This window comes from Cygnus olor, chromosome 9, assembly GCF_009769625.2.
Source record: "Cygnus olor isolate bCygOlo1 chromosome 9, bCygOlo1.pri.v2, whole genome shotgun sequence".
NCBI lineage: Eukaryota > Metazoa > Chordata > Aves > Anseriformes > Anatidae > Cygnus > Cygnus olor.
The window spans coordinates 19,737,366-19,765,149 of record NC_049177.1 but is presented as its reverse complement, the minus strand read 5'-3'; the positions used below and the strand labels follow the sequence as shown (position 1 = coordinate 19,765,149).

At 38.1% G+C, this 27,784-nt stretch overlaps 1 protein-coding gene across 12 annotated transcripts in view; it reads right to left on the bottom strand.

The window, feature by feature from the left end:
- Window positions 1-1,891: 1,891 nt before the first annotated feature.
- TBL1XR1 (TBL1X receptor 1) overlaps window positions 1,892-27,784 on the bottom strand; it is a 108,625-nt gene continuing 82,732 nt past the window's right edge. For 6 of the 12 annotated variants that reach the window (XM_040567709.1, XM_040567706.1, XM_040567710.1 and 3 more), the window contains 14 exons: window positions 19,909-20,011; window positions 17,052-17,197; window positions 15,403-15,622; window positions 13,131-13,281; window positions 12,789-12,930; window positions 12,427-12,490; window positions 12,231-12,328; window positions 10,417-10,477; window positions 9,136-9,257; window positions 8,574-8,648; window positions 7,325-7,452; window positions 6,978-7,143; window positions 6,029-6,130; window positions 1,892-4,898 (listed from right to left, as the gene is read on the bottom strand). In XM_040567709.1, the coding sequence (XP_040423643.1) occupies window positions 4,872-4,898; window positions 6,029-6,130; window positions 6,978-7,143; window positions 7,325-7,452; window positions 8,574-8,648; window positions 9,136-9,257; window positions 10,417-10,477; window positions 12,231-12,328; window positions 12,427-12,490; window positions 12,789-12,930; window positions 13,131-13,281; window positions 15,403-15,622; window positions 17,052-17,197; window positions 19,909-19,966 (1,560 nt within the window). In that variant the 5' untranslated portion in view covers window positions 19,967-20,011 and the 3' untranslated portion in view covers window positions 1,892-4,871. The remainder of the gene's footprint in view (window positions 4,899-6,028; window positions 6,131-6,977; window positions 7,144-7,324; window positions 7,453-8,573; window positions 8,649-9,135; window positions 9,258-10,416; window positions 10,478-12,230; window positions 12,329-12,426; window positions 12,491-12,788; window positions 12,931-13,130; window positions 13,282-15,402; window positions 15,623-17,051; window positions 17,198-19,908; window positions 20,012-27,784) is intronic. The other 6 variants (XM_040567714.1, XM_040567713.1, XM_040567716.1 and 3 more) reach the window with 1 other exon arrangement.

Genomic DNA, 27,784 nt, shown 5'->3' with positions numbered 1-27,784 from the left:
ACTCCAAATGAAACCATTACAACTACAATGTCAATGTCAGGAGAGAGAGAAAATTACTTCTGTATTCTAGAATTACTGTTCTGCACACTGCGGTCTGTTGAGGACAAGATTGCAAAGTACACTGGACTAGCAACAACATGCAGACTGTTTTCTTGTATTTACCCACAAATGTCAAAAAACATCATGAAGTAAAAATGAATGATTATTTAAAAAAAAGAAAACAAAAGAAAACATGCCTCAAGTTATTGTCAAGCTTCAAACTTAAAGGCAGAGAAAGAGAGTATGTACTCAAAGCTACTGATCTGAAGCACTATTAACACTAAATCTGCAATCCGTAAGAAACGGCAGATTTTCCTGTTTTGCCTGCCTTCGACCAGACTGACAGCGAAGACAGCCACACTTTCACAGACCGTGGTTATTTCAGAGCTTTCTCTAGAGGGAGGAGCGAAGGCTGCTCCACGGCTCTCTCCCTACGGAAAATGTCAGGGATCTCGATGGAGATTTACTGCTGCCTCCCGAAGCCTTATCTGCTTCTAACATGCCACAATGTTGCTTCTGCTTTCTTCAGACTTCTGGAGAGTGCGAAACCGATCCCACTGGGGAACGGCTCTACAGGGCTTTGTGAAGTTGGGTGATACGGCTCGTCAACGGGAAGGAACGCTGGGCTAAAGCCGGCAGCCCTGCTCCGGCAAAGCCCCTGCTGAAGCCCCGGGGAGACGAGGCTCGTTCGCCCTGAGCAGCATGCTGTACGTACGGTGTGACACGGACCCCAAGCCTCCAGTGCTTACTCTGGCAAGGTTTTCTCACGAAGTGAAAGACAATGGGATTTCTGATTGAGTCAAGATTGGAAAATTGGGTCCCAAGGCTCCTCTTTGCTAAACAGACAAAAACACACAACCTTTATTTACACGCTGAAAAACCCAGTTTGCAGTTTTAATGAAACTCCTTCATTCAGCAGAACTAAACGTGTCAGCTGCTAAGGCTGCTCTGTGGGCAAACTGGCACAGCCACCCTATTCCCCCTACTAGTCTTCCTAAACACAAAGAACATCTCAAAGGTACAACGTCCCGTTAAATATACCCTAGCATGAGGTAAGCAGTGTAAGGAAAACGGAGTGCTTTTAAAATGAAAATTAATTAAAATTGGTAGAAATCTTTGGCCTTTCTCTCAAGATGCATTAAAGTGTCATGAAATCAAGAAACATGCTTCAAAATGCCATGTCATTCTGACTCTGCTAACTATTACCTCCCTCCACCCAACCCAGAAAAAGAGGCACTTTTAGTGTTTCGCATAAGATTTCCAATCATCTAGTAGACACGCTAAATAACCCTGCACAATTGTAGTCCCAGAATAAACTGAGTTTATCAACATTACAAAGAATCCAAAAAAAGCTTTTATGAGGACCTAGGTATTCTCTTAACTACACCAGAAAGTCCACTGGTTGGGAATCTTTACATCAATTTAAAAACGCAGAAAAAGTAAAATAGAAAAAGAGGAACTCTACAGAAACCTGGACCTCATTATGCAGAAATGAGAAACAGCACGGACAGACAGCAAACTCGAGAGCAGTTCCTTTCTTATTCCTTCATTAACTCTGAGCCCAGTTTTTCCCCTTCCTTTTATTCTCTATTTGGATATTTGCCCGTTAACGTGTTGAACTGGAAAAGATACTAACTTCAATGTGTGCAAAGGCTTATGCACACATTTGCCTTTACACTCAGAAAACAGGCGCAACAGAATTAACCAGTAGGTAAGATTAAGCATGTGCATACATTTATACAAAATTAGGGTCTTACTGACATTTGGCATACTCAATTTAGGGGAACAATTTGGATAGTCTACCTCACTATTGAATACGAGGTCTTTGTGCTATAAAATAATAATGTCATGGTTTTCTTTTTTTTTTTTTCTTTTGCTTCACAGAATCACAGAACCTAGCACACCTGGCATGCATGCATTTAACAGTGTATAAAACAAGAGGCGAGAAGAGGTGTGAGCAGGAGCAGCACTGTGGCATGCTAGTAAAGGACAACAATAAAATACCTAGTGGCCAGACCCGTCGCTACTGGGAACTGGCAGAATTCCACTACAGTGGGGCACTGCTGATTAACACTGGGTTGGGGGTGTTAGCCTGCACGTCCAGAGCACTCACGTCAACAGATCCGGCATTGCTGGACTATGCTTCAAGCACTTGAAAACCCTAGACCTCTGATACTGAAGCTCTGTTTTATCTATTTATGAATATGTGATAGTATGCTTAAGCAACTAGGATTACAACCAAAACAGCTGATGATTGAGAAAGAGGAAAATGGCAATACCCTAAAACATGGCTGTGTGATTTTGCAGCTATGTCACAGAATTCCACCACAATTGTTTAGACTGGCTGAAAGAATCATCCAATAACTTTTATGAAAATGAATAAACTGTCCATATTAAAATACAAAAGTACTATCAAGAATCACTTCTGACTTTCAGGTTTAAATTCAGTGCAATTGACAAACGCATTGCTAAATGAAAAATGCAGCTTAAACATACTCAAAACATTTGTGTCTATTCCTGGGAGCACAGTTTAAAATTATTGCACAGATTTTTTTTTATTTTTATTTTTTTCATTAATGACAGAGGTCAGCCACAGTCATGGACCTCCAGCAATAAAAGCAATATTTCAAGTGCCAGACACTCAATATATTAGGTTTCCTACATACTGTAACTCACAGGGTATGCTCTAAACATTTGTAATATGTTCCAAAACCCTAAAAACAGCTGGCACCGAACCATCATGGATGACTGCCTTTATGGATATGACTTTTTGTTATTTTAAATGCTGTATACGATAGTATTATATTCCTGGGGTATATATAAAGAATGTATTGACGACTTCTCTTTACCACTGGCAAATTGCTACCCTACCTTAGCCAAACTCAGACTTGCTTCAAGTCGTGTTTACTCCATGGAAATAGCAGAAATGAATGCCTAAAGAACGATTGTTAAAATGTCAAAGCTGCATTACCTTGATTAAATCAATTTATACGCAACTTGGGGGAAGGGGGGGGGGGAGAAAAAAATTAGACTACCAATCATAAGCCACAAAATTATTTGTGATTGAAATAGTGTTCTAAAACTGATAACTTTGTAAAGCTCTGTAATATAAACCATTCCTTAAGTAAAATGCCTGTGACATAAATTTGACAACCTCTCTTTTTATAAATTTACACTCTTGGAAACTTATGCAAGACATGATGCAACCTTTTCAACTACACATACGCGTAAACACAACCTCATGCTATCATTTACAAATAAAATCACTATCAGTATACTTTTAATCACATGAGCAGAAAAAGGTTTGCCATATACATCTGTCATTGTAAGAAAAATACTTGATATTGTAAACAGAGTAAAAGACACTATATAGTAGTGATTATTAAAAAAATAGCAGCTTACATCTACCCTATATTTGGAAAAAAAATGTAGTCACAAGATACAATAAACTGCAGGGCTGGAGCAGCAGGGGAATTAGTGCAAGTATTCATCTTTTAAATAAGCTGAATCACTGCTATTAAAATAAACTTGAAGCAAGTCCTCTGTTTAAGATTTTTTTTTAAATCTAAGGTAGTAAACATTTTGCCTCTTAATGGCAGTGTTATCAAATATATGCCAAAGATTTTATTTTAATAAAGAAAAATTACATGAGATACTTTTAATACTGGAGTTTGGTTACAATTATACATCTAAGCTCCTACAAATAACGATGGCCAACTCTCAGAGAAGCTGTGGCATGAACCCTTGTCCAGAAAGATCTTAACCTCTTAAAAAAACAAATCCCCCAGCTATATTTTGCTCCTTTCCACAATAGTGCACAATTTAACCATATTTTAGCTATGGTCTTAAAGCAACAGAAGATGCATTTTTTCTCCTCTTTTTTGTCTTTTTTTTGCGCATCCCTGTATTTTTCTTTTCTGTATATTTGTGCCCTTTTATTCTTAAGTTTGGCAGAATTATGTCCCAAATAAGAAACTACTGCATTTCAGCCATGTCACCAGAAAATAAAACATAGCATTATACCCATTACTGTCATACTTCGTAGATTAGTGGGATGTGAAGTATCATGCCTCAAAGAAGGCTTTTTTCTTCTCTCTCCATAATCCCTTTTCCACCCTCCCTCTGTTCACACAATTGTGCTCTGGGAGCCACAAAATGTACCAAACATTATCAGGTTCAGTCTACCTCTTCAAAGAATGCATTAAAATACGTTTCAAAGAAACATTTTTTTCAAGGTGAAAAAAAAACAAACAAGAAACTAATTCACTCCCTTACTTCATGCATCCGTAAACTTAACCAAAACAAAACAGAAAACCCAATGTTTAAAAGCAAAGAAAAAACTACTGCTGCAGATTTCTGTAAGTCCATTTTCTCTGTACACACAAACTGCTCAACTACTGAGAAGGAAAGAAAAAAATACCCCACAATCCATTGTCATAATGGATTTAGAGGGGAAAAGGGGTAATGAAGGCTGCCATTAGTATCTTCTGAATTTGGTATGTATATGGGTCTGCTCTTGTATACGGTATATTTCTCTCTCTCTCTCGCTCTCTCTTCTGTTTTTCATATCCAAAACATTTAAATGTTATTTTGGGGCACAGCAGATTCCAGCACTTGGTGAACAGGATTCACAAGCTGTGACAAAACTCTGTCATCCTCTTCAGGGTGTAATTTTTTTTTTTTTTATATACAGTATATGTATATATTTCTTTTTGTTTGGCTGTAGTGGACTGGCCATGGTTCAATTGGGACTATAGCAGTACATGGGTCAGGGACAGTCATTTTGGCTATGTACACATTCATAGTCGGTCCATGGCTTCCAACTAGTAGCGCTATTTCCGTAGGTCTAATACACAAACCTGCAAGGGAAAGAAAAATACACATACAGAAATTGCACTTTGCACAATATGACACATTTATACAATTCTGTGTAAAATATCTGAGCAAAACCCATGAAACAGATTGTGCAAGCTTAATTTTAAGTCTGTTTGTGACTTTGGTGGAAAAAATCACCAGGTGAGCACTTTAGTTATGAGCATGCAGCCAGACCTGCTGCCTAATGAATTATGATTGGAACATTAAAAATATCTTATGTAAGCTGTTTGCTTGTTACTTAATATTAGAAAGCCAGGAACTTACTTGAATCTAATTTACAAAAATACAGTAAGATGAAATTAAAGATACTTTGTGGGGAAATACTAGAACTGATCAGAATAATCTCAAAAAGACATTTAACATTGCAACATTATAAATTCCAGTTTTAATCTTCCAAAACTCTTCACTAAATAGTGCTCCTAGCTCTGTCAGATACAGGAATCTACAAGTAAAACAATCATAAACAAACTATGCTTTTAGTCATCAAGTAATTCAAAAGTTCTCCTATACTTAGTTATTACCAGCTATATCTAAAACAGAGGTGGTGAGGCAAACTTTTGCTAACAAGCTGCATAAAACAAAAAAAAACATCAACAATATTTTAAAAAGAGTCAAAACTATATGAAAACCACACAGATCTGTTGCAAGTACAATCAGTCTCTTGGGTCAAATTAAGTGGAAGCCTGGAAAGGTTAGGCCACATGTATATAAAAGGGTAATTTAGGGTAGAATGATAATTAATTTTTACTCAGGATATGCCTTGAGCTATTGTTGCTTCCACGACATTTTCTATAATTAGATGACAAAAATGATATAAATAACAATCCAGGAACACTGAACAGATTTCCATAATAAGCACCAATAGGGACAGAAAATTTAAATTTAATGCTTTTTCATCTACTAACTTTGGAGGGTTTAGAACAGTGACACATCAAAAGCTGGAATAAAGGCATCCTACTTTCAATATTACAGCACCTTTATATGAAAATAATCTACATGTAAGCTGGCTGTATTCAAACATCTGGTACATATGGAAATACTGTCGCCATTGTTAGCCAAAAGACTTCCAAACGATGCTTGTCATCAGACTGCCAAACAAGTCAACTACACTTACTGAACCATCTGAAGCACTTGCTCCAACTTTGTCTCCTGCTGCATTCCAGCAAACCTCAAAAATCCCTCCTGTTCCCCGATAACTGTGAACTAGGGCACCTGTCTACAAAGGGACAAAACATAGAATTAATATAACAAAATACATGCAAACAAGTACATTTCCACAACATGTAAATCTTCCCCACTGAAAGCTGAAATTCTCAGAGCAAATGCTTCAGAGACTCCTGGACAGCCTAAGAACTGTGTGAAAGGACTTACCTAGCAATTATTGCATCTTGATCTCCTGTGTTTCAAATATGAAACCATAGATGGCCACAACCACTTTCAATTACTAAAACAAGCCCTTCAAAAATTAATATCCAATCCCCAATAGATGGAGATCGCATCTTGCCTAACAATAAGGTCTTCACACTTTCATTTGCATTCAGCCCTTTTTTGCCAGAGAAACAAAAACAGTAGTAGCGCTCTTTCTAAGAAAAAGTTCTGTAGAAAGATCTGTCATCATCATCATCTCTCATTTTACATTCTCTTCCTTTTCAGTGAAATTCAATGAAATAGCTATCAGGCATCAGATTTCTGCATCTATATTCAGTCAACATTTTTCATAGCAAACCCGCTTTATCAGGAGTTTAAATTTCAGAAGTAACAATTTTTGGAAGGAACATGCTATGGGAGACACTTTGTTGAATGTGTTTTGGGGTGTGGGGATTTTTGCTAATAACATAAAGACAATTATAAACCCTTCACCACAGGCAGGCAAATTTCTCTCAGAGAGAGAAATTAAATATACATTCATTAATAAAAGAAACTGAGGATAAAGAGAAAGTGAATCAGCATATTATCAAAGGCAAAGTACTTTGCAGCCGAAACACGACAGAGCAGCAAGGGTTAGAAGAGTACAACGGAAAAGACTGAAAAACAAACTTTCTGAACAGGTAGAAGAGCTGTACCTGCGTATTCCAGATGTGTACACATTTATCAAAGGAGCCACTGGCCAGGTACCTGCCATCAGGACTGAAAGCTACACTGTACACAGGTTCTTGATGTTTTGTCAGAGTATGAATACAAATTCCTCTGTCAACATCCCATAACCTAACAGTAGAATCAAAGGATGCACTATCAAGAGAGAAAAAACAGATCAATTACTTCTCAGTTATACACAATTTTGTGTTAAATACAAACATGATAAAGTATCCTACGTCCTTGGAAACATTTTAAAAACATACATATGTAAAAAGCGAAGCAAACATAAGGCTCAATTTTTTAAAATGAATTTAAAAACAGGATTAAATAGTACCTTGCTAACATAAGATTGGCATTTGGATTATTTGTTCCTGGTCCTGTAGGACTCCATTTGATAGTATAAATTTCTTTGTTGTGTGCTTGCAAGTCATGGACACAACTGTCTTGTTTCATACTCCAGATCTATGATAAAATGGAAGACAGCACAAAGACATTTAGCACAGTATTGTACCAAAATACTTTTTTTTTTTTTTTTTTTAAATCTTTCTTCATCATTTGCAGCCTGTTACCTTTTATGCTACTCAAAACATTTGCTATGACTACTGGGTTTCTAGAGTAATTATTAAAAGTATTATTTCAGTGCCCTCCATTCTTTGAATTCTACGTACCTGATGGGGTTAATAAGTAATAAAGGTATCGTCTATAAAAACCAATCTGCACGTGCTAACTACAATTCACTTGAAAAATATAGGGATAATAACAGATGCTAAAATGAGAAGAGCAGTATGTATATGTTTATGTCTGAGTTGACAAAATATCCCAGTCTTATTTTTAAATGAATTCCTTGCTACACAGACTGAGTAAAATAAAGGGACAGTAGAGAAAAATGCTGTTTTTGTACAAAGCGGTAGATGCATACTGCAAAAACCATTATGGCATTTTCTTGGCTTATAACGATTTGCATTGCCAGGTGTTTGTTCAATACTTCACACAGAGGAGGATTTCCTTAGGACTCCAACTCCTCCATGCTAGCCTTCAACAAACACAGTAACTTCATTTTATTAAGATTTACGTAATAATTATTTTTGGAAAAACATGTTGGGGTAATTAAAACTGTAGAATGACTCTGGCTGAATCGGAAAAACAAGGGAGTACACACAGACTTTCAAGAAACAATATGCTACAGCTTTCAACTAGAAAGAAGGGGAAAACAGAAGAAAACTGGGAAAAGACCTAGTCACCCATTCTTGTATGTGTTACACATTAGATGCACTCCAACTATTCCTGTTAACCAAAAGCAACCAACAAGTGTGACAGCTTAATGATTAATGACCTAATTTTGTAAACAGCTAAAAGCACCTAATAAATCACACTCCAAGTCCCGGGGTGGCAGCCTGTAACAAGTTCTCTGGACCAAAGCTTGGCTCTGATTAACAAAGATTTGTTGGGATTGCCTGTTCTTGTTACATTAAAAAAGAATAAATATTAGACGATATGGAAAGTACAATGATGTCACTGGACTGCCCAAGCTAATGGTTTGTATTGCAGAATCCTACAACAGCCGTTACCAAAACTCCCATTACCTTTAGAGTCATATCATCAGAACAGGATGCCAGAAGATTACCAGTTGGATCCCATTTGATTGCATTTACTTCATTCTAAAATTGAACAGTGAGAATAAGTTGAAGTCTTCACTTTCATTACAAATGACAGCATACAAAAGACAAAGTTGGGCAGCAGTTGTATTTGCATAATTGTTAGTATTTTAATAGTTAATTTTCATTCCTACCCTCCCCTTCAAGAACAACTTCTTGCTGCCTGTTCACCACATTTTCCCATACATGCTCTTACACAACATGCATGATACATAGTAAAGCCTAAAGTTAATGTGTTTCTTCTTCTAAAGCTCACCTTTGGTATGCCATCCTGGTAAGAGAGGCTGCATGCAGGACTAAGTATTGTTCTAAGGACAGTTTACGGTATCATCTTAACTACAGTTACCCACAAATACATCCATCACTTGTTGCCAAAGACGAACTATTATGCAAGTGCTGTATACTTGCAAAAATATTGACACTCCCCCCCTCCTCCAACCTCTCATTAATAAAAATACCATGCAGTAATCTGCCATTTCCCGGTACTTACTGTGTGACCCTGGAAGGTTTTGATGGGCCTATCTTGTCCTAGTTTACAGACATGAATACACATGTCTGTACTGCAAGAAGCAAATGTGTTGTTGCTCTGCCAATCAACATCTAATGCTGGTGCTAAAAGAACAAGATACGTAAAACTATGATATGTATTCTGCAGAAATTTGCTTTACAAATTTAGCATGCACTACCTTAGAACAAATGTCAACAGGAAGCAACTATTAATTGTACAGAAGTTCTTAAAGACAGTCAAACACTCAGAACAATGTGAAATGCAGCCAAAAACAATCTTAGACAGAAAAATGAGAAAAAAAATGATAGTCACTAAAACTATATATCTGAAATGAAACTCTTATGCAGAAGACAAAAGCAAGACAACAAGCTATAGTAATCTACAAATATATCTCCAAAGTCCACATCAGAAACGGGTTCCCTCAGCTTAGCACAGTCACGCATGAGCTATCTCCATTAACAGTGCATGCTTGTGCTCATAGATGGCAGAGAATGACAGTTGGTGTGAGTTTTTTAATTTCAACATATTGAGGTGTTTTAACCAGAGGCTTAATCACAGTCCACATATACCACTTGGCCAGGCTGCAATATTTATAGCAGATATACTCCAAACAATTCTGTGTGCTACCAAGAACTGATTTTCTTGATTGTTGTCATGCTACCAAAAACACGGGACAAGCAGAATAAAACGTAGAAACGAGACACATTTCTTAAAGGCCCTTCAATAACTTGTTTGTTGTTCTCTCTATTTTCCAGCTGATTCCGGCAGGCTTGCACAGCATGCAGCCCACAGAGCAATTTGTCTGACCTCCCCGAATGGCAGCACTCTCATCCCAGCTGGCCAGTGAACAGCCTTTAGCTGGTTTGTGTCCAAACAAATTGGGGATGGCACAGCGGGAAGTAAAGAACAATGGGATGTGGAGATGGGATTATTGTTGCAGGAAGGTGATGAATAGTCCTTGGCTGATAAACATAAATCCTCTGAGGCCCAACCACTTGGTATCTGCCCCTGTACTGCAGCAAGTTGGTAATACCTGGACTGTCTCTTATGATTTCCATATAACTGCAATGAAATTATGAGTTATAAAGTTCTAAAACTACGTGAGACTACAAATAAGGCAGTCAGAATCCAAAGACTGCCTGTAAGACTTTAAAACGGTGTACACAAGCTCCATAAACTTCACGTATTTTATTTCTTAAATAAATAACACTTTTTTTTTTTTTTCCCAGATGACAATCCTGAATAAACAAAATCAATACTTACCAGAATGAAATGGAAACTGCTGCTTGGCTTCACCAGTGTGGGCATCCCAAATAATTGTGGTCTGTATTAAACAGATAAATTAACAATAAACAAACTTGTACAATTTGCTAATTTCCCACAACTTCCACCATTCGCATGTATCAAATTACCTAGCCTACTCCCCACTGCCCTCACCTACATGATTAAGTGTTTCTAGTGTTTTATCCACTACTAAAAGGAAATAGTGGTAGATCTACAGACAACAGAAGAGAACCTTAACACCTAAACAGGTGTTTTATCATAACATCTTAGGGTCTGCAGGGAAGAAGGGGGTTGTGAGTTTTTGTTTTTTAAATCTCTCTCTTCACTCCTATTTATATCCTTCTAATCCACTTCACACACAGTTAATTTCATTTCAGATACTTGCATATTCAAATTGTCATTTCAATTCCTTGTTTGTCCCTATGGAGATCTTTATACAAACACAGCCTCATAAATCAAATCTTTCAGATTCTTTCAGATTTTGGGGTGTAATTTTGTTCTTGTTCTGAGTTCTCTGCCGATACTCCTGCTATCTTTCCGATAAAAGAAAACTTTGTAGTATAATTGATATTTCATAATCAATATATTAAATACCAATATTCCTGGCCCACCTTATCAATGAAAATTTTGAGACTGAAGTCAGCAGAAGTATGAACTGACCACAAATTATTTATGAAAAAGAAACATAAGGTTGAGCCAATCTTTCTGCTAATGCAGAGTATTTTTCAAAGCGTAATCTCAGCTGCTTTGTCCAATGAGTTTTATTGACTGAAACAATGAGGCTTATATCTCCTCCAGCATATTTTTCCGCAAATTAAAGCTGAAGCCCCACAAAGGTGGAGGTTTACATCTTTTACATCCTCACAAAAATGTAAAAACTGGCATAAGCCATCAGAGCTGCCAAAAGAAGAAACCCATCCTTTCCATGCTTTGAAAGGTTTACTCTTTTCATTCCTTTGTGCCAGCACAAGCATTTATAAAGCTGGGCACTAAGGCAAACCAGGTTAAGTCAGTGTGGGAAAAAACAGCCATATATAGAGAGGAAAATATCTGAAGGTCGGTTACTACTTCACAGGGTACTGCCAGTTTCTAGTATTGCAGAACTGTGGTCTTACTTCTGCACCCTGAATAGGTTATAAACAGGAAAAACTAAACTTTTACTATTCTTTGAACTCATCTTAGGTCTGTTCTTCATCATTACTGCATCTTTCCTACCATTTGTAAAATCTCTTAACTCCAGCTTTGAATTTAAAGACCTTGCGAGTCTTTAAGTTTGTTTAGAGGCATGAAATAAAATCAAAGTTAAACAATGGGCTTCATGGCATTATGCTACAAGCACCCCCCAATCAAATATATTGACTTTTCTTATGTTCCAGCTCTAACCTTTTTAATCACTCTCAGGCTTGAATGATAACCAAATCAGCCTGAATCTATTCCTCCAGTACGATTCTTTTTCTGGGGCTTTGCATCACATGCTTCACTAAATTGTACCTGATTTGGTTTTACAAAGGTTTAATGTTACTGCATTCAATGCACTTACTTTGCAGCTTACACTAACCTAATTGGGAAGAGACCCAGGTACATTAAAATCTAATGAATTAAAGTATTTCAATAAACTATTATAAAACACAGTGAAACATAGCTAGCATAACAAGTTCTTTGTAAGTACATATTTATGTCCCATGCCTTTAGTTTAAATTTAGTTATTTACTTTCTACAGCTTTGTTATTATGTTTACAATTAGATTATAACGGTGAAGTAAAGAATTTTAATTTTACCAAAGATTATCTCACCTTGTCCACTCCTGCACTTAAAATGAAGTTTCCTTTCTTGTTCCATTTTAACGCAAATATAGGACCTTTATGTTGCCCTAAGGTGCTGGCAAGATTACCTGAAAATTTATATTGATATGAATACATTAAAAAAATAAAAAGCTATGTTGTGAACCACAATAAAGGAAAAATACTAGAAATTAAGTATTTCACATACCATCTTTAGTCCATATCCTTGCAAAGCCATCGTAAGACCCAGTTGCTAGAAGTGTACCTTCACTCTGCCAGCAAAAAGGTTGTTTTTATTTAATTTTACTGTATAATTCAAAGTTAAGGAGCACAAAGCAAATTTCAGGTAGAAGACATCTGCATAAGACTGATGATATTTATTCCACAGACTACAATTATTTAAAAAAAGTCCCCAAAGTACAACACAAGAAATTACAATGTAACTCAAAGTGAGATATACTTCGTGTGCAGCTACAGATGACACAACATTGCTGTCACTTAAAATTTGACTATGCAAAACTGTAGGTACAATTTTCTCGCAGTATTTTGAGCACTGTCATTTTGACTTACGTTCCAGTCCAGTGATGTCACGTCTTTGTTGCTCGGTACATCCTGCCCTCCTTCTCGTATACAGTGTCGAAGTACCAGCTGCGTTGAGCCGCTTGTGCTGTTTTCACTGAGGTTCCATATCCGTGCTGTTGAATCTCCAGATCTACAAAACAGTTATGAGGATATTACCCCTTCTCTCGATTCATTTCAATTAAAAAGGTCTTCCTTTCAAAGCAATGAATGTTGTGGCCTTTATCTAGAGGGCGCTGAGGCTGGAATTCTTTTAACTTGTTACTATACCCATACAAAAGTACACCAATGAACATCAATGTCATGTATATCCATAGTTAATGCAGCACGTACCCTGAGGCCAAAAGGTCACTAATGGGATTCCAGGCACAGATGAATACTTCAGATTCATGGCCACGCAGTACCACTGCTTTGTTGGGAGGGATTTCAACATCTCCATCTACTTCCATCATATCTGTGTGATTATCTGCATTGTGGGAAACGACAGTAGATAGAGGTAGATTTTAATATTTTGGGATAATACAGTTTAATTACTGTATGATCAGGATTCTTCTGGAATAAGTACAATTAATTCACAGTGCATATGGACCAAAATTGACAAAGCTGCTACATTCCTTTTTCTTTTTTCTTTTTTTTAAATCCCAATCTGTTTATAGTACTTCATAAATTGGTACTTGGAAAAATGAAGCGAGAAACCTCCTCTTCTAAACCTCAGCATCCAAATGGACCTTATTATGAAACTTCAAAATTGACACTAAAAATGACTATGTTAAAATATAAATGCTGATTTTAAAAGTACTCACCATTTTTCAAGCACTAACTTGCTTAGTACAATATGCTGCTAGTTTATCTTGTACTTCAAAAATACGTTTATGGCACATTAGTTTTCAAAAATCAAGTTCAAAAATCATCATAGAATTCAAGCAGGTTTTAAATCAACACTTCTGACACTTCACTTCTAAAATGGCTTTGATTAAATATAGTAACATTTGGTGATATGGTAAACTGCTAACAGAGCTTCTTAAACTGCATTGGCAATTACTGCAAAATTGTGGCAATACATAGCTTTTTGTGTGGAAGGGATGTTGAATCCATTGTAATTCAACTGACAAAACAGTTTTCTTGCCAGCTATCATCAGGCATTTTCTATTATTAAAAATATTTTCACAATGAGGATAAATGCAAAATATAAAAAATGCTAAACAGTTCACCTGCTCCATATTTATTCACTGTGCTAAATAAACTATTTCACATTTATTGCTTAATTTAACATTAAGGGTTTCTGTCACTGTTTGTATGTGTGAGAAAACAGAAAAAGCTATTAGAACATGAGCATTTTTAAGATACAGTACCATATAAAACCCTGTTTCAATTAAAGAGAATCAATGCTAGTATAATTCGATGTTCCAGCCAGTAGGGGTTGCTGGTATATCACATTTAACAGGAGCTGAGATCTGAAGTTTAAGCTTACTCATTCCAGTTCACAATTCACAAGCAAATCTTACGAGATTTTTACATGAAAGCATCAAAGTTGAGAGCTTATTTGTTTAAACCAAAGATTATATTTCTAAGTTTATTTATAATATATAATAATAATAAAAAAATAGTAAAATCCAGTTGTAAAACGTAGAATCTGTACATGGCCTGATACGAATATTTTCTTAAAAAGGCCTTTACTTCAGGAGCTGTTACAGCAGAAGCTGTAACTCCTGCTCTCAAATGTGTAACTCAGGCTTCCAGAATAGTATTTTCAAAACCTAATTTTGATGTCTTACCTTAACTTTTCTATAATAAGCCTGATTGTAAGTTATGTTCCTTTGACCAGTGATGACAAATAAAACTCACTTGCTTCACCAGTCGGAACTAAAACCATGCAGTGTAATTCTGCATAGCAAATCATGAAAACTGATACTGCTGAAGAAAACAAAGGACACAGGATTTGTCTTGGCAACCGCGATCTTCTCAGCATGACAAGGAAGTCTGTCCAGCAGAGAATTAGTTATAGATCTCTGATTCAGTTGGTTAGCAGAACCTGGCAAAAGTAGTGCTTGCTGGAGCATGACAAGCAGTACTGTGTTTTAACCAGCTAAGGATAAGCAGGCTCCTCTCCTTGATCCTTGTACAGGGCCCAAGACTGGGGAGGTGTAATATTTAAAGAATCGTCTCCAACATTTTCTCTTCAGGCAAGAGCTCCCAGGGCGTTGTGGAAAATCTTCAAATGACAGGGAAGTAGCAGTACTGGAAGTAAGACTGGTCAATGGTACATTGTAAACTAATGAATTCGGAAGTTCACACCTCCTCCTACAACTCCTAACATCAAAGCAGGGACCGTCAAAGGTGAGACACTATTAAAGTATCACTTACAAAGAAAGTATTCTTTGCAAATTGAAGGGTTACTAATACCTATACACATTTATCACATTCTCTGCTAGCTAGTACTAAGGCACGTGAAGAAGTTATATGAAAAAAGAGAAGGAAATGACATATAGAATCACAGAATGGTCTGGGTTGGGAGGGACCTTAAAGATCATCTAATTCCAACCCCTTACCATGGAGGGTTGTGAGGGAGGGTTTGGTTAGGCTGAGTTCATTTGTCTCAACTTACTTGCTATAGTATGTGCTCCGTTCTCTTCCCCATTTGCAGTATTTTCACCATTTTTTGCTGATCCCTGTTGGTTAGTTGCAGCTGCGGCTGCAGCAGCTGCTGCCTGCTGTTGTGCAAGTTTATCTCTGTAGGCCTGTTGTCTTGTCTGTACCACATCAGGCATCACTGCATCTATCAGTGAGAGAGACTCTATCGGCCTACCATCAAACAAGGTACCATCCTAAATTACAGCAGAGGGAGAGAAGGAAAAAAAAAGACAACATCAAATATGAATTAGCATAACTGGCAAAAACTCTAATATAAACTAAATACAATAAAAAGGCAACAGTTTACAAATGTTGCTGGAAGTGATTTCTCATTTCTGTGGTTAGAATTGGAGTTTTACTCTAAAGTGAAGTGGCCACCATAAATATGCAAAAAAGCCACTGCAGGCCTCTGGCAGAGGTTCTGGAATCAAAATTTATATGCTTCAGGTTTGCTAAGTTGTCTGCTAAAGCAAAAAATTCTGTAAGCTATCTATGAATATGATTTCAAACATGAGTGGCTGTAACAAAGTCTAATGGTTTGTTTGAAGAGCTGCAAACATTGCAAGTCAGGTCACTGGCTTGTGAAGTTATTCTATCTTATTAGACTAATACTTTCCATAAACATATTATCTGGAGAGTTCACTAGTTTTCTTCCTTTTTTTAAACAGTGTTGGCATGCTTTCAAACAACAAAGAAGAATTTTGTCCTGAAATGGACAAGATCCAGTTAAAAATACCCTTATACATACACTAGGGCTTTGCAAGGATCTATTTTTAGGACCTAGAAGGATTCCTTGTTTTAAATATAGGGTCTCCTTCTTTTATTCCAATCACTTGGTTTATTTTTCTGAGGGTTCCTAAGGGAAAGGATTTGCCTCATTGGGACTATGAAAACAACACAAACAAAAGACATAAGGAATACTAGAAAGATAGCAGAATTAGTGGAAAAATTGTTTCCTTCTGTAATAGAACTGGCACACACAAAAGCTGCTAACCTTCCAGGCATAAATAAGAATGGAAATTGAGGGTGAGAATCTGCAGTCTCAGGCAGGGAGACACCTCGCTTTCTGTGCTGATGGAATAACCATTTAAACATCAAGTTCAATAGATCCTGTTCAAAGATGAATTAACCAGCAGAGGCAAAAAGCAAACTGGCATACTTCATCCTTCCTGCCACAGACTGAAATCATTTCTCTATTTGGAAATCTTGCCTTTGGCCTCTCGTTATCTCATTACAACAAGTCATCCAAGTGAGAGCTGCTCCTCTCCCTAGCCCAAGTCTACAAAAACACAAAGTAAGAGGTTACTCGTCTCAATGATTATTTTATCGCACTTTTCTGGATTTACTGCAACATTATATTAGGGTAAAAACTCTACAGACAACGGACCTTTAAGCAATGAGCCAGAACACCATGCCTGGTGTTGTGTGGCTGCACAGGGCAGAACCCCTACCCAGTTATGTCACTCCATTCTGGTTCCACCACTGGAGTCATGGTGAACACCAGCAGTGAGGAATCTGAAGTAAAAGTAAATAAATAGGATACAAGAAAGTTAAGAAAAAATACTAGCATTGAAACTTACTGCAAGCAAGGACATAATGCTCCCGTAGACAAAGCCTGCTTACCTCATTAATACTGACTTCTGCCTCTACATACTGCAGACCTTTCTGGATGATGGAAATCAAAGCAGCTGGTGGCACCAGAGCACCGTTTATATTGGACTGGCTGATATGGCTCTCTATACCAAAGGTAAATGCTGAATGGGAAAACCCTAAAGACAAGGCAAAAACACCAGAATTGATTTATAGATGGACAATGCTACGCACCAAAGAACAGTAAGATCTTCTGTTTACAAATCTGAGCAAGTTTTACAAAGTTATAGCATGCTTACAAAATATGAAAAGCTCATCATGACACTTCTTTTTCCCTCTTAATGCTTCTAATTTAAAAAGACAAAAACTAAGTTTGTATTAGCACAGAAATTATTAATTTTATCATTGGCAAAACATTTATGCATAAGTATAAAAATATATTAAAAAAGCCAGTTTTATTTAAATAGATTCAGTTGTTATTTTTTTCTCACTGATTTGTAACCCATGAAAATAAAATGAATCTGTACGTAGAAGAGAATTAATTTCATGTTATGGTGCTGTCATAACTGTGCATGTTTTAGCACTTGGAACTCCATCAGTATTGTGTGCTGATTAAGAAGTGACAAGCACATTATGGTGCAGCACTGGTGGCTGCTTCCTATTTATTTGACTGCCCTGGAAACACAAATTTAACCTAGAGAAAATAATTGTTTCAGCAAATTAATTTTACTGTCATATAATTTTTTTCTTAAACTACTTTTTTTTGTGTTTTTTCTTTTTTTTTTTTTTCTTCCCTGTCAGATAACTAAGAACCTGCCTGCAAATTTTCAAATGATGATAAAACAATTTTTAAGTTTGGCTTCTCTGACAAAAGCAATCTGCAAGTGGAATAGGAATGTATAATTGCTTTCTGCAAATTCAGGTGGAATAATGAGTTTCTTCCTTCTTCTGACAGAGACTGAAAAACCCTGACATCCACCACTATTTCTGGTGCTTCTTTGTCTCAACTTGAGAAGTCTATAAGCAGTGGACAGATGTTGCATCAGCCTCCACCAGCTCTGAAGGAAAGGTGTATGTGTTAAAGCCACAAAACCTCTTTTGAGCAAAAATAATACAGCTGCAGGTAAGTACTCAAAGAACATATGTATGCTTACGCACACATCTACAAGTAACACATGACTGGTTACTGACGCCTGCATAGAAATATAAGAAAAGACAATTACTTCTAACCCTTAGAGTTAGTTATCTATGACACTGTTTTCCAAAACCAAACATCAATCCTGTGCCAGTGAAAAAAAAAAAAAAATATATATATATATATACATATATATATATAAAATCAAGATTTAGCCTCTTTCATCATCAAAAAGGTTGCACCTGTCCTCAGGTCAGGGTCACTGGCAATGTGCTAGGATGAGATTTGAAAAGCAGATGGAATCTGAGAAGCTGACAATAAACCTGTTAAACTAATCACCTGGAGCGAAGAATTCCACTCATCCAGTAAAACTAGCAAAATGTGGTTTGTTTTTTATCCCACTATTCCTAAAATTCTAGGATTCTTTTCTTCACAAAACTCTAGTGATCTTAACAGTTACTCAATAAAAACTCACAGAACGAACTTGGGTAAAAGGGTTCTTACACTGAATTTAATTTTATCATACATACGATTTTATGATGCATAACCATCAAACAAGTTTTAAAGAAGTCTGAAGCCACCCATCAACAACAGAAAACTAATAATCAGTAGATGTTGAAAGGTAACATGCACACTGAAGTTGACCCCTTGAACTATTACCTTAAGATTTGAGTTTACTTCTGATTTAAAACACAGAGTTCTTTTATGTATTGCTAAGACCATATTCCCTCCCGCTAGCTGACAATCATCATTTGTTAAAAGACTGGAGCACGCCCTGATTTCCCGTCAAATCTGCCTGTTCTAAACGTAGACTGCTTTAAGCAATTGATATCATAGCTGCAAGTAAAAGCTAATGTTGATTCTACTCTTAGTTTCGAGAGCATCCACCACCACAAAAACCACTGCAGCCATATGGTCACATCTAGAAACTCAAACATGCAACCCAAACTGCTGCGCTTTTGGAATTTTTTAAAATAAGCTAAGGGATCATATCATCACTACAGTATTCTTGCTCATCTTTTGCAGAAATAGTTCAGATATAAATGGCAGGAAAAAAATTTCTTTGCAAGTCTGACAGTATTCATCTGTTTTGCTCTTACTCCTAAGAAGCTGGAGACTTTGGCTAGCCTTACACAGAAGGAGAAAACCTTCCAAGAAAGTGTCCTTTGGGAAGGCTTTTCAGAATCCAAGTCATTCTTGTAAAAATAAAAAAATAAAGCCGTTCATTTGTATTTATATTCAAATGATACCAGTCACACGGTCACAGCTGCCATTTTTTTTTTCCTTGAAATACAGCAACGTCTGCCCTTCCACAGTCACAGTCAAGCAAGAAGTTTGGTCATACAACACCAGCTTGCACCATCCTGCGTACTTCATGACAGAGCAGGAAATAACTGTATTTTTGGTTCTCATCCTTCCTCCACTCCAAAGAATATGGTGCGAAGTGTCATTGTGACCCTGCAGCTAAAAAGGATCACCAGGAAAATGCATTTCTAGTAATCAAGTGAGTCCTTGGTTGACTGCCATCTGAAATCTCCAAACAACTAAATCTGATTGTTACAGAAGGTAACTTGGCAGGAGTTCATTCTCTTGTTGAGAAGAAACACCAAGAAACAGTTCAGACAGAAGCACATGCCTACTGGCAAAATAATTAAATAACTTGGCATTGGCTAAAGTCAGTTGCAGATGAAAACCAAATAAATTAAGCATTGTTAGAACAATCAGAATTGAAAAAAAAAAAAGAAAAAAACTCACCTGACTCTTGTAAGTATCTATATACCAGGAAGTTAACCTCATCACTGCTTATACTCATCTTTATTCCCAGTTAAACCATGAGGTCACAACAAAGGACACAACCCTAAAAATAAAAAGGAGGTCAATTAAACATTTTTTAGCAACTAAAACATATTTCTCAACAAATGCTATATTTATAAACTAAGTAGCTCCTTGGCAGCACAGACTATGATTTTATTCGATAATGTAAGTCTACCATAGCCGTTAAAACATCATTTATCTCTCAGCAACATTAAGGTCAGTAAATTAAATACTTAAGGGCCAGATTGCCAAATGACGTAAATTGGTATGAACTGGGAAAGCACTCCCCTCAACACTGATATTAAAAATGCCTCATTTCACAGGTCTTTACACAAATAATCAAGTGAGTTCCACCTAATCAACATTATTGCTAGGAAATACATTTTTCAAACTTTGGATTTCTCCATATTTGGGTAACAAAGATAGAGCACTTGTTTTCACTTTCGTATCCAGGCAATTTCTCACTTTTACTTCTAACCTGCTTCAATTTTCAGGTCCTCCTGCTCTAGGAAAATTGTGCAACATAGGCTACAACACTGTATATGCTCGAATAAAAGCCCAATTTTTTCCACTAAAAATTAGAAAATGCCTCAGCCATACATTTATGCTTTACAAAAATAATTCTTAAAATTAGAGACTAAGTTTAAGCAGAGCCTTTTTAGTAAAAGCATTTCTCCATGCTTTTAATCAATGCTTTAAGAAAATCTATGGAAATAAATAGATACACAGGTATATACGTACACACAAGGATTTTGCTCAATTTTATTGAAAGTAAATATTTAGCAAGAGAAACAATGCATCAGAATATATACACATTTGATGACAAATTTTGAAAATAAAAAGCATCAAGAGGCTTTAAAACATGAAAATAAGACCATACTTTTTTTTTCTCCTTACTTTAAGCTTCATTTTTGAGAACGTTCTCCTGTCTTCTGAATATTTGAAAGTTAAAATCCTGATCTTTCCATAACATCAAGCAAACACAGAAAGACGTCAGCTCCCAGAAGAGTAAGAAACAAGGTGCACCTCCTGCTCCTCCTGCCTGCCTGGCACCTCACACCAGCAGGCCCTTCAAGTGTTTTACCCAGCTGCCACCATCATTTTCCGACGGAAGTCAGAGAAGGTGACTTCCCTACTGTTATTGGACAAGGCTTGACTGGACCTCATTTAAATAAGTAATAATAAAAAATGGCTAATAAGTTCTTGGTGTTAACTATCAGCTTCATTTGCCGCTGCTGCTCCAAGCGGGAAAGCCGTGAATGCAGCAGTACACAACAAGTAAAAGACTGATCTGCATCATAAGGCTGCCAAATAGCAAAAGGCTTTACATATTCCTTCCAGGCATTTTTTTCACAGCAAGATTTCCCAAAAAAACAGGACGAAATAACCACATTGCCTCTCCTGTCATCTAACTTTTGAACTTCACCGTCCCATTTCAAGCGAATCCGACAAGGAAGAACTCTCAGGGACGAGACTTTCCTACAGGCTCCACAGCAATGGCAGCTGTGAGAGAGAAGAGGCCCAACTGAGCTCCCCCACAAACGGAGGGGCTACAGACAATTTGGGCAGCGAAGGGGTGCATTTACCCGAAACCAGGCAGGGCTGCAGGGCACAGGGACACCCCAAAGAGCCAAAGGGGAGCGCAGAACATTGGGGTTGGGAGACAGGGAGCTGGGAACCAGGCCGGAGGCGGCCGCAGAAATCCCGGCCTTGTGCCTTCCAGTGCTCACTGAGAGGCTTGGGCTCAAGGGCTGCGCTGGGGAAAGAAGAAAGATCCTCAGAGTTTCTTAAGGAAATAAATAAAAAAGGCAGAGCTATATAAAGTCTTCTCATTTCTATTTAAGGGAAGAAAATAACTGGTTCCAGTACAACTTCTTGCTAGTGCAGCTCAACTTTCAAAGGTACGCTGGTACTATGCTCGCACTTCCCCCATCCACAGTCCCCGGTAGTGCCGGACGTACAACGTCTATTTAATACCTGGCAAATTACTGCACACTTTGGGGGATCATTTATTGAGCAGCGTGTGAAATGAATGCCATTTTCAACCATTTCATGCATTAGCAACCAGTTCTTATTGTCAAGCCTGGTGCAGATCATCTTTAAAGACTCCTCATTGCAGAAAAGTTCTGCAGAAGCAGGAACAATATCCTTCAGAAAAAGAAGGTAATTAAATTTAAAAAGGCTTGTAAAGAAGCCTTTTTACATGAAACACACAAACGGCAGTGTCTGTGTCATGAGTCTGTTACTGATTTTTAAAATCTCATGGCATCATCCAAAAAAGATGGATCAAAATGCAAGAACCAGATATGAGCACTACTTGCTACATAGAAAAGATCTGTATTATTAAAATAAAAAGGGCTCCCCCACTCAAAGCAGAACTGTTGAAATGCCACAAATTTGCCTGTCACATTATGTAGCTGGATAACTAAAGAAAAAGCTAACATTTTGCATGTCTTTCAAAAGTGTTATTCACCCTGCCCAAGTCAAATGAGTGTAATTTTTCAAGGCTGGTTCCAAGTGTTTTTAAACAAGCTACTTGGGAAGGTAAGGACAACTACTGCCACTCAGCTCATGGAAACTTGCTTTCCTACCCTGCTATCAACAGGTGGCAGTGTAACACTGGCTTTGGTATGGTAACAACTCCAACAATACAGAAATGTGTTAAATAAATACACAGCTTGCCTGATGAGGGCACGAAACTGAAAAGGCTGCAAAAGTTTCCCTTTTTTTAAAATCAAGCTCTTGCTTTATCCATTCTTCCAGTGCTTGTTTAATGCTCCTGCGAAGCCCTTTCTTAGCGCCCCCTCCCCACAAGAGCTGTGGTTCACCCATTGCACCCAAGGGAGGAATTGTGGAAGGAACGAGCAAAGCCAAAGAGCCCTCCTTCCATCCCCAAAGCAAGCTGTCAAACTGAAGACAGGACACAGCAGCCACACGATAGGGGGGGACAGGATAACTCTCCCCCTCTGACACACTCGAAGCTGATGCCAGGCTGGCTGCCGGCCAGCCCAGCAGCAGGTCAAGCCGGGCTCCCCCACCAGCGGGTCCTGTAGCGTGGCCACCTCCAGCCCGAGTTGCCAGCCATGCAGCCAGCTGAACCTCCGTTTCATGTAATGGAGGAGCTGTGGCACCGCTATTACCAGCCATGGGGACAGGGCTGCCCCATGGCTTCCCGCAGGAGCTCCCAGCAGGACTTTGGGCTTTTTGTAAATGAGCAGGAAAGTCCCGAGCCCCTGTTCACTCCCAAGTGCAGAGGGGGCTCACCACAACCACAACGCCAACCAGCCCCACGCAGCACCTCGGGTGGCACCGGGAGCCCCAGGCTGCTCTGGTCACCCCGAGGTCCCCAGGTCCCCACAGCAGCAAGCGGAAAACAAGGTCGGAGCAGAGGTGGGACAACCAAGCCCAAAGGCAGCAGCCACCCTCAGTAGTTGATGCACACAGCCACCCCCTCACTCCGTGCCCAAGTTGCAAGTGGCAGAGGATGTCTGTCAAAGAAAACCTGTAGCACAGGAGAAAATAAAGCAGCTAGCCTACCAACAGTGTCAGCTCCGTTTTCCCTAATGCCCGCACAGGGCCCCAGGGTTTGTCTGGGAAGTGACAGAGATTTCGTACAAGTGGCATCAAATAAATGGAAACAGAAACATGAAGAGAGGAGGAAAGACTGAAAATAAGAAAAATCAGAGGGGTGGAAATAGATTTATCTTTACATATGAATGTACCCATGCATTTACACACATACCCCACATACTAACAAATATACATCAGTAATGGCACTTTATTTCTTCCAAATCTGCTGTTCCCGTGTGCAATTAACAGCATATTGATATTGCTCTTTATTTTAGATACAACAACTAAATAACAGAAAGACAGAAAAAAAGATCCAAAAGTAAGTAGAACTGACACAGAATTCCTACCAGTCTTACATCTCCAGCCTAATTTGCAAAGGGCCAATTAAAAATATTTTAAAATACTTGCAACTGCATATTCCAAATACATTCTGAAAATTTATCAAGATTCTTGTGGCCCTTTTTTCTGGCCCTAATAAAAATTCCAGGTCTTCCTGAAAACGTGCCAAGGGTTTACAAGAAAAGCAAACAGGCAGACACATCCCCACTACTGCTCTGGTTCCAAGCACGCTTTTAAAGGGAAGCCTCCCGCTTGCCCCGACGTTTGTTCTGCGCCTTGGAGCAGCCCCAATACATGCAAGGTTGAATCCTTGTGGGTAGAACTGAACCTGGGATGTGCACAAGGGCTCGCTGAACGTGCCCAAAGCACTCATGAACTTTCAGGCTCTGGGACCTCACCGGGACCAGTCCAGTACAAACCCACCTGAAACCAGCACACAAACGCGTGCTGCATCCTGCGCACCCTGCTCATCTGCTCCTCCTGCATCTCAACACTTGTTTACAGAAACACCACTGAAAACTCACACGCTATTCCAGAAGGTAACAAAAGACAAGTTTTTCCAAACCAACTGCAACATTTTTAAACTCCAGCCTAGGGCAAGCTACCCCTGACCCGGCCCTGTAACAATTCCACATTTTCCTCAAACGCTCTTCCTGGATTTACAGTGAATTCAAATCAAGGTATCCCAGGACATTCTCAATGTTGCTATAGAAAGTCTCCGAACTCCCAAAATTTATCAGGCATAAAACATGCCAGCCACAAAATAAAAAATCAGCTGTCCATACTTAACACTGGCCTCAAGATCTAGTCAAAAACTTGGTGCATCACGCATCAGTATCAAACAGAAACGATGCATTTCCGTGCCTTTGACAAATTGACCCAACTCAATCAAGTGGTGAATCAATGGCTGGAATCAAACAAAAAGTCATTCAGAAGCTACTTTTGTCAAAGGAAATTAGGTTTCTTGTCCCAGAGCCTGCACACCAACTCCAACTTAGCTTCCACTTGGCAAAAACATGCCTGTATTTCTGCAACATGACTACTGTAAGTCCAACACCAGCCTGCAGCGTCTTACACAGGCTTCTCCTCCCCTTGAGGACCATCCTCATGCTTTCATACTTTGGGTAACATTTACAAGTAGAATCCATTCCACTAAGATCAAGTTCCACTATCATGAACACCGGATCTGCAGACTAATGGGTACCCAACAGTACAAATCTGACTGCATTTCTAACAAATTATTATTCTACTATACATGTTTACGCTAGCTTTGTACTCTTATTCCAGGTTCATGCCAAATGCTACAGAACAGATACCATCTGATATGGCACCTCGCCCAATAGTTGTTTTTTTTTTTTTTAAATGAACATGAGCTGGCAGAGAAAGTTTATACATCAGATTAGCACTTTGTATCTCTTAATCACAGTTTTATAACATATAGTAGATTCACTACAGTTAGATTTACTCCATCATCAAACAACAGCTTAAGAAAGAAACAGTTCTGCAGTTTTAGGTGGGCTCTAACACATCCTAATTAGGTAGGATAACAGAGAAGCCTGGCAGGCTGCTGTGAATAATAATTCCCCCAAACATACCAATCATTAGTTTGATACCAAATATGATATATTAAAGGGAACAGCTAATGCTCTGGGCAGCTCTGAAAAATGTTTAATGCTCAGACATAAACAGGCTGCTACATTTATCCATGGAAAACAGAACCCTGGATACCGAAACAATAAAATCTCCTACAACAAAAACATTGTCACTAGTCCCTTTACCTTTTCTCTCTTCCATAAGAAACCTGACAAACAGTGTGTCAGTATATATACACATACACAGGGGTACCTTTTTTTTTCTTGCTGCTTAAGAACTTTTTTTTTTTTTTTTTTTTTTTTTTTTACCATGATAGTCTGAAAATAAATAAATTCTATCAACTGGCCTGGAGACATATAGTCATTTAATTACAACCCCCAAAAAAACTGAAGCTGCATACAAGTCCTTTGGATAGTTTTATTACAATTCTGCTTTACACCTGCTGAACCTGACAGCTACGCGTGCTGTCCCAGTGGTTCGGAGGACAGGTAACAGCACAGGCACAGCACAGATGCATTGACCTCTCTGCCTCTTGTCCAACTGCATCCCTGCATCCAGGTTGATTAAGAAAAGAAGGCACCAATACCAGACGTGATGAAGAAAACAAAAAGGGCAAAGCCCTGGATTTGTGATGTTTCAGCAGGACGGCACTCAGACACAAAGCGCACCGTGAGCAGGTTGCAGAACTGAAGTTTTAGCATGGGGTCCACGGAGCAGTGTTCCCACTGGCTGCCCTCCTACTGACAACGTTCTCCCAGGGCTCCTCCTAAGGCACAGCAGTTCTACACCAAACTGGTTTCCAAACTTAAGCAAGAAGTGTTTGAGAGAAGTTTTCATCTATAACCGCTTAGAAACGTTATAATGGAAACCTTCTATAAACAAACTGGCGAACCTTGTATTTTAAACGGATGTTGGATGTCCTGCATATATTATTAGACATTCATTTCAATCAGAATGAATGTTTCCTCATACTTTACAAGACACGTTTTTTTCTTCTTTTAATTGTATTGACTAATTACTCTAAACAACTCCATTTGCTCTTTCACGTCTTCATTTGAGAGAGCACACAATATGAATGAGCCCTTATTAAGATTCTCCAACTACCTGATAAATCTGCAATTAGGAATTCTTTCCAACCTTTTGAATTTAAAGGAAAACATTTTTTAAATTACGTGTATAAGCTCAGTTGTAATACATTTTAACATTATCTCATTTTATGCATTTTTACTTTATCTCTAAATTGCTATTTTTAAATGCCCTCCCCCTTTTTTTCGCCTCAATAATCTATGTCAAATGTCAACCTGCATAAAAAAATAATCTGTAATTCTAGCTAATTAACCTTCTTCATGATTTATCGTATGGTCAACCTTTGGTAGCTTTCCTTATAAGCAATTTAAAGCAAGAGATGCTTCTTAGATGTTCATCTTTTCACTGTAGTGCTTTGTTTTTACTTTTCATCTCAAGAATACAGCATCATTTCCAAATGCTAAAAAAAATAAATTTTCTTTTCCTCATCTGAATTGTTTTCCTTAGCTCAGGCAATAAATATTTGTATTCTGTACTTCAGCTTTAGTGACCTAATTTATGGCAACAGTCTCTGTCTTTCTGTGCCAATTTGAGAGTATGAAGCATACGAGATGACAAAGCCAGTTTCCAATTTTCTGAAGAAAAAGAATTACAACCCTGAAAGGGGAAAAAAAATCACCACCCAAACCCTCAGCTAAAAATAACAGTTACTGTCTACTTATCTGAGTACTCAATCCCCAGAAACGCCAAGCACAGTCCTGAGTACTACTGCAAAATAAGCTGCAGATGAAGCCTATTCGTTGGTTTTGCCTAGAGCAAAGTAGTATTTAATTACTGAACTATGAATCTCCTCCCCAAAGTCATATGCTATGCGACCCATGAGATTGGGATTCCGGCTGTTCCAGCAGAGACCAGTGACAGTATATTCAATATCACACTTCCCATGCAATGGCTAAAAAGCTGCAACTTCCGTGCTTTCTGGAATTAAAAACACAGCTTCCTGGACATCTGATGGTGATTCTTGGCAGTCGTTTTTTGTAAATCCCTACATTGACTGGAGATATTTCTGCTACTGCTACTCAGTGCTGTTTAGGTTCTTAAACTTTTTTCCTGTTACAGTGCACCCCAAGAAGAGATATTGAGAGGCAGGTGGGAGATTTTTCTCCTCATTTCCTATGTCAGAATAGCAAAGAGAAATCACATATCAGTAATTTTAAAACCTTTCAGCAGTGTTGGGGACAATTAAAATAGACATTTTTTTCCAGGAACAACTTTGCTGCACAATAAT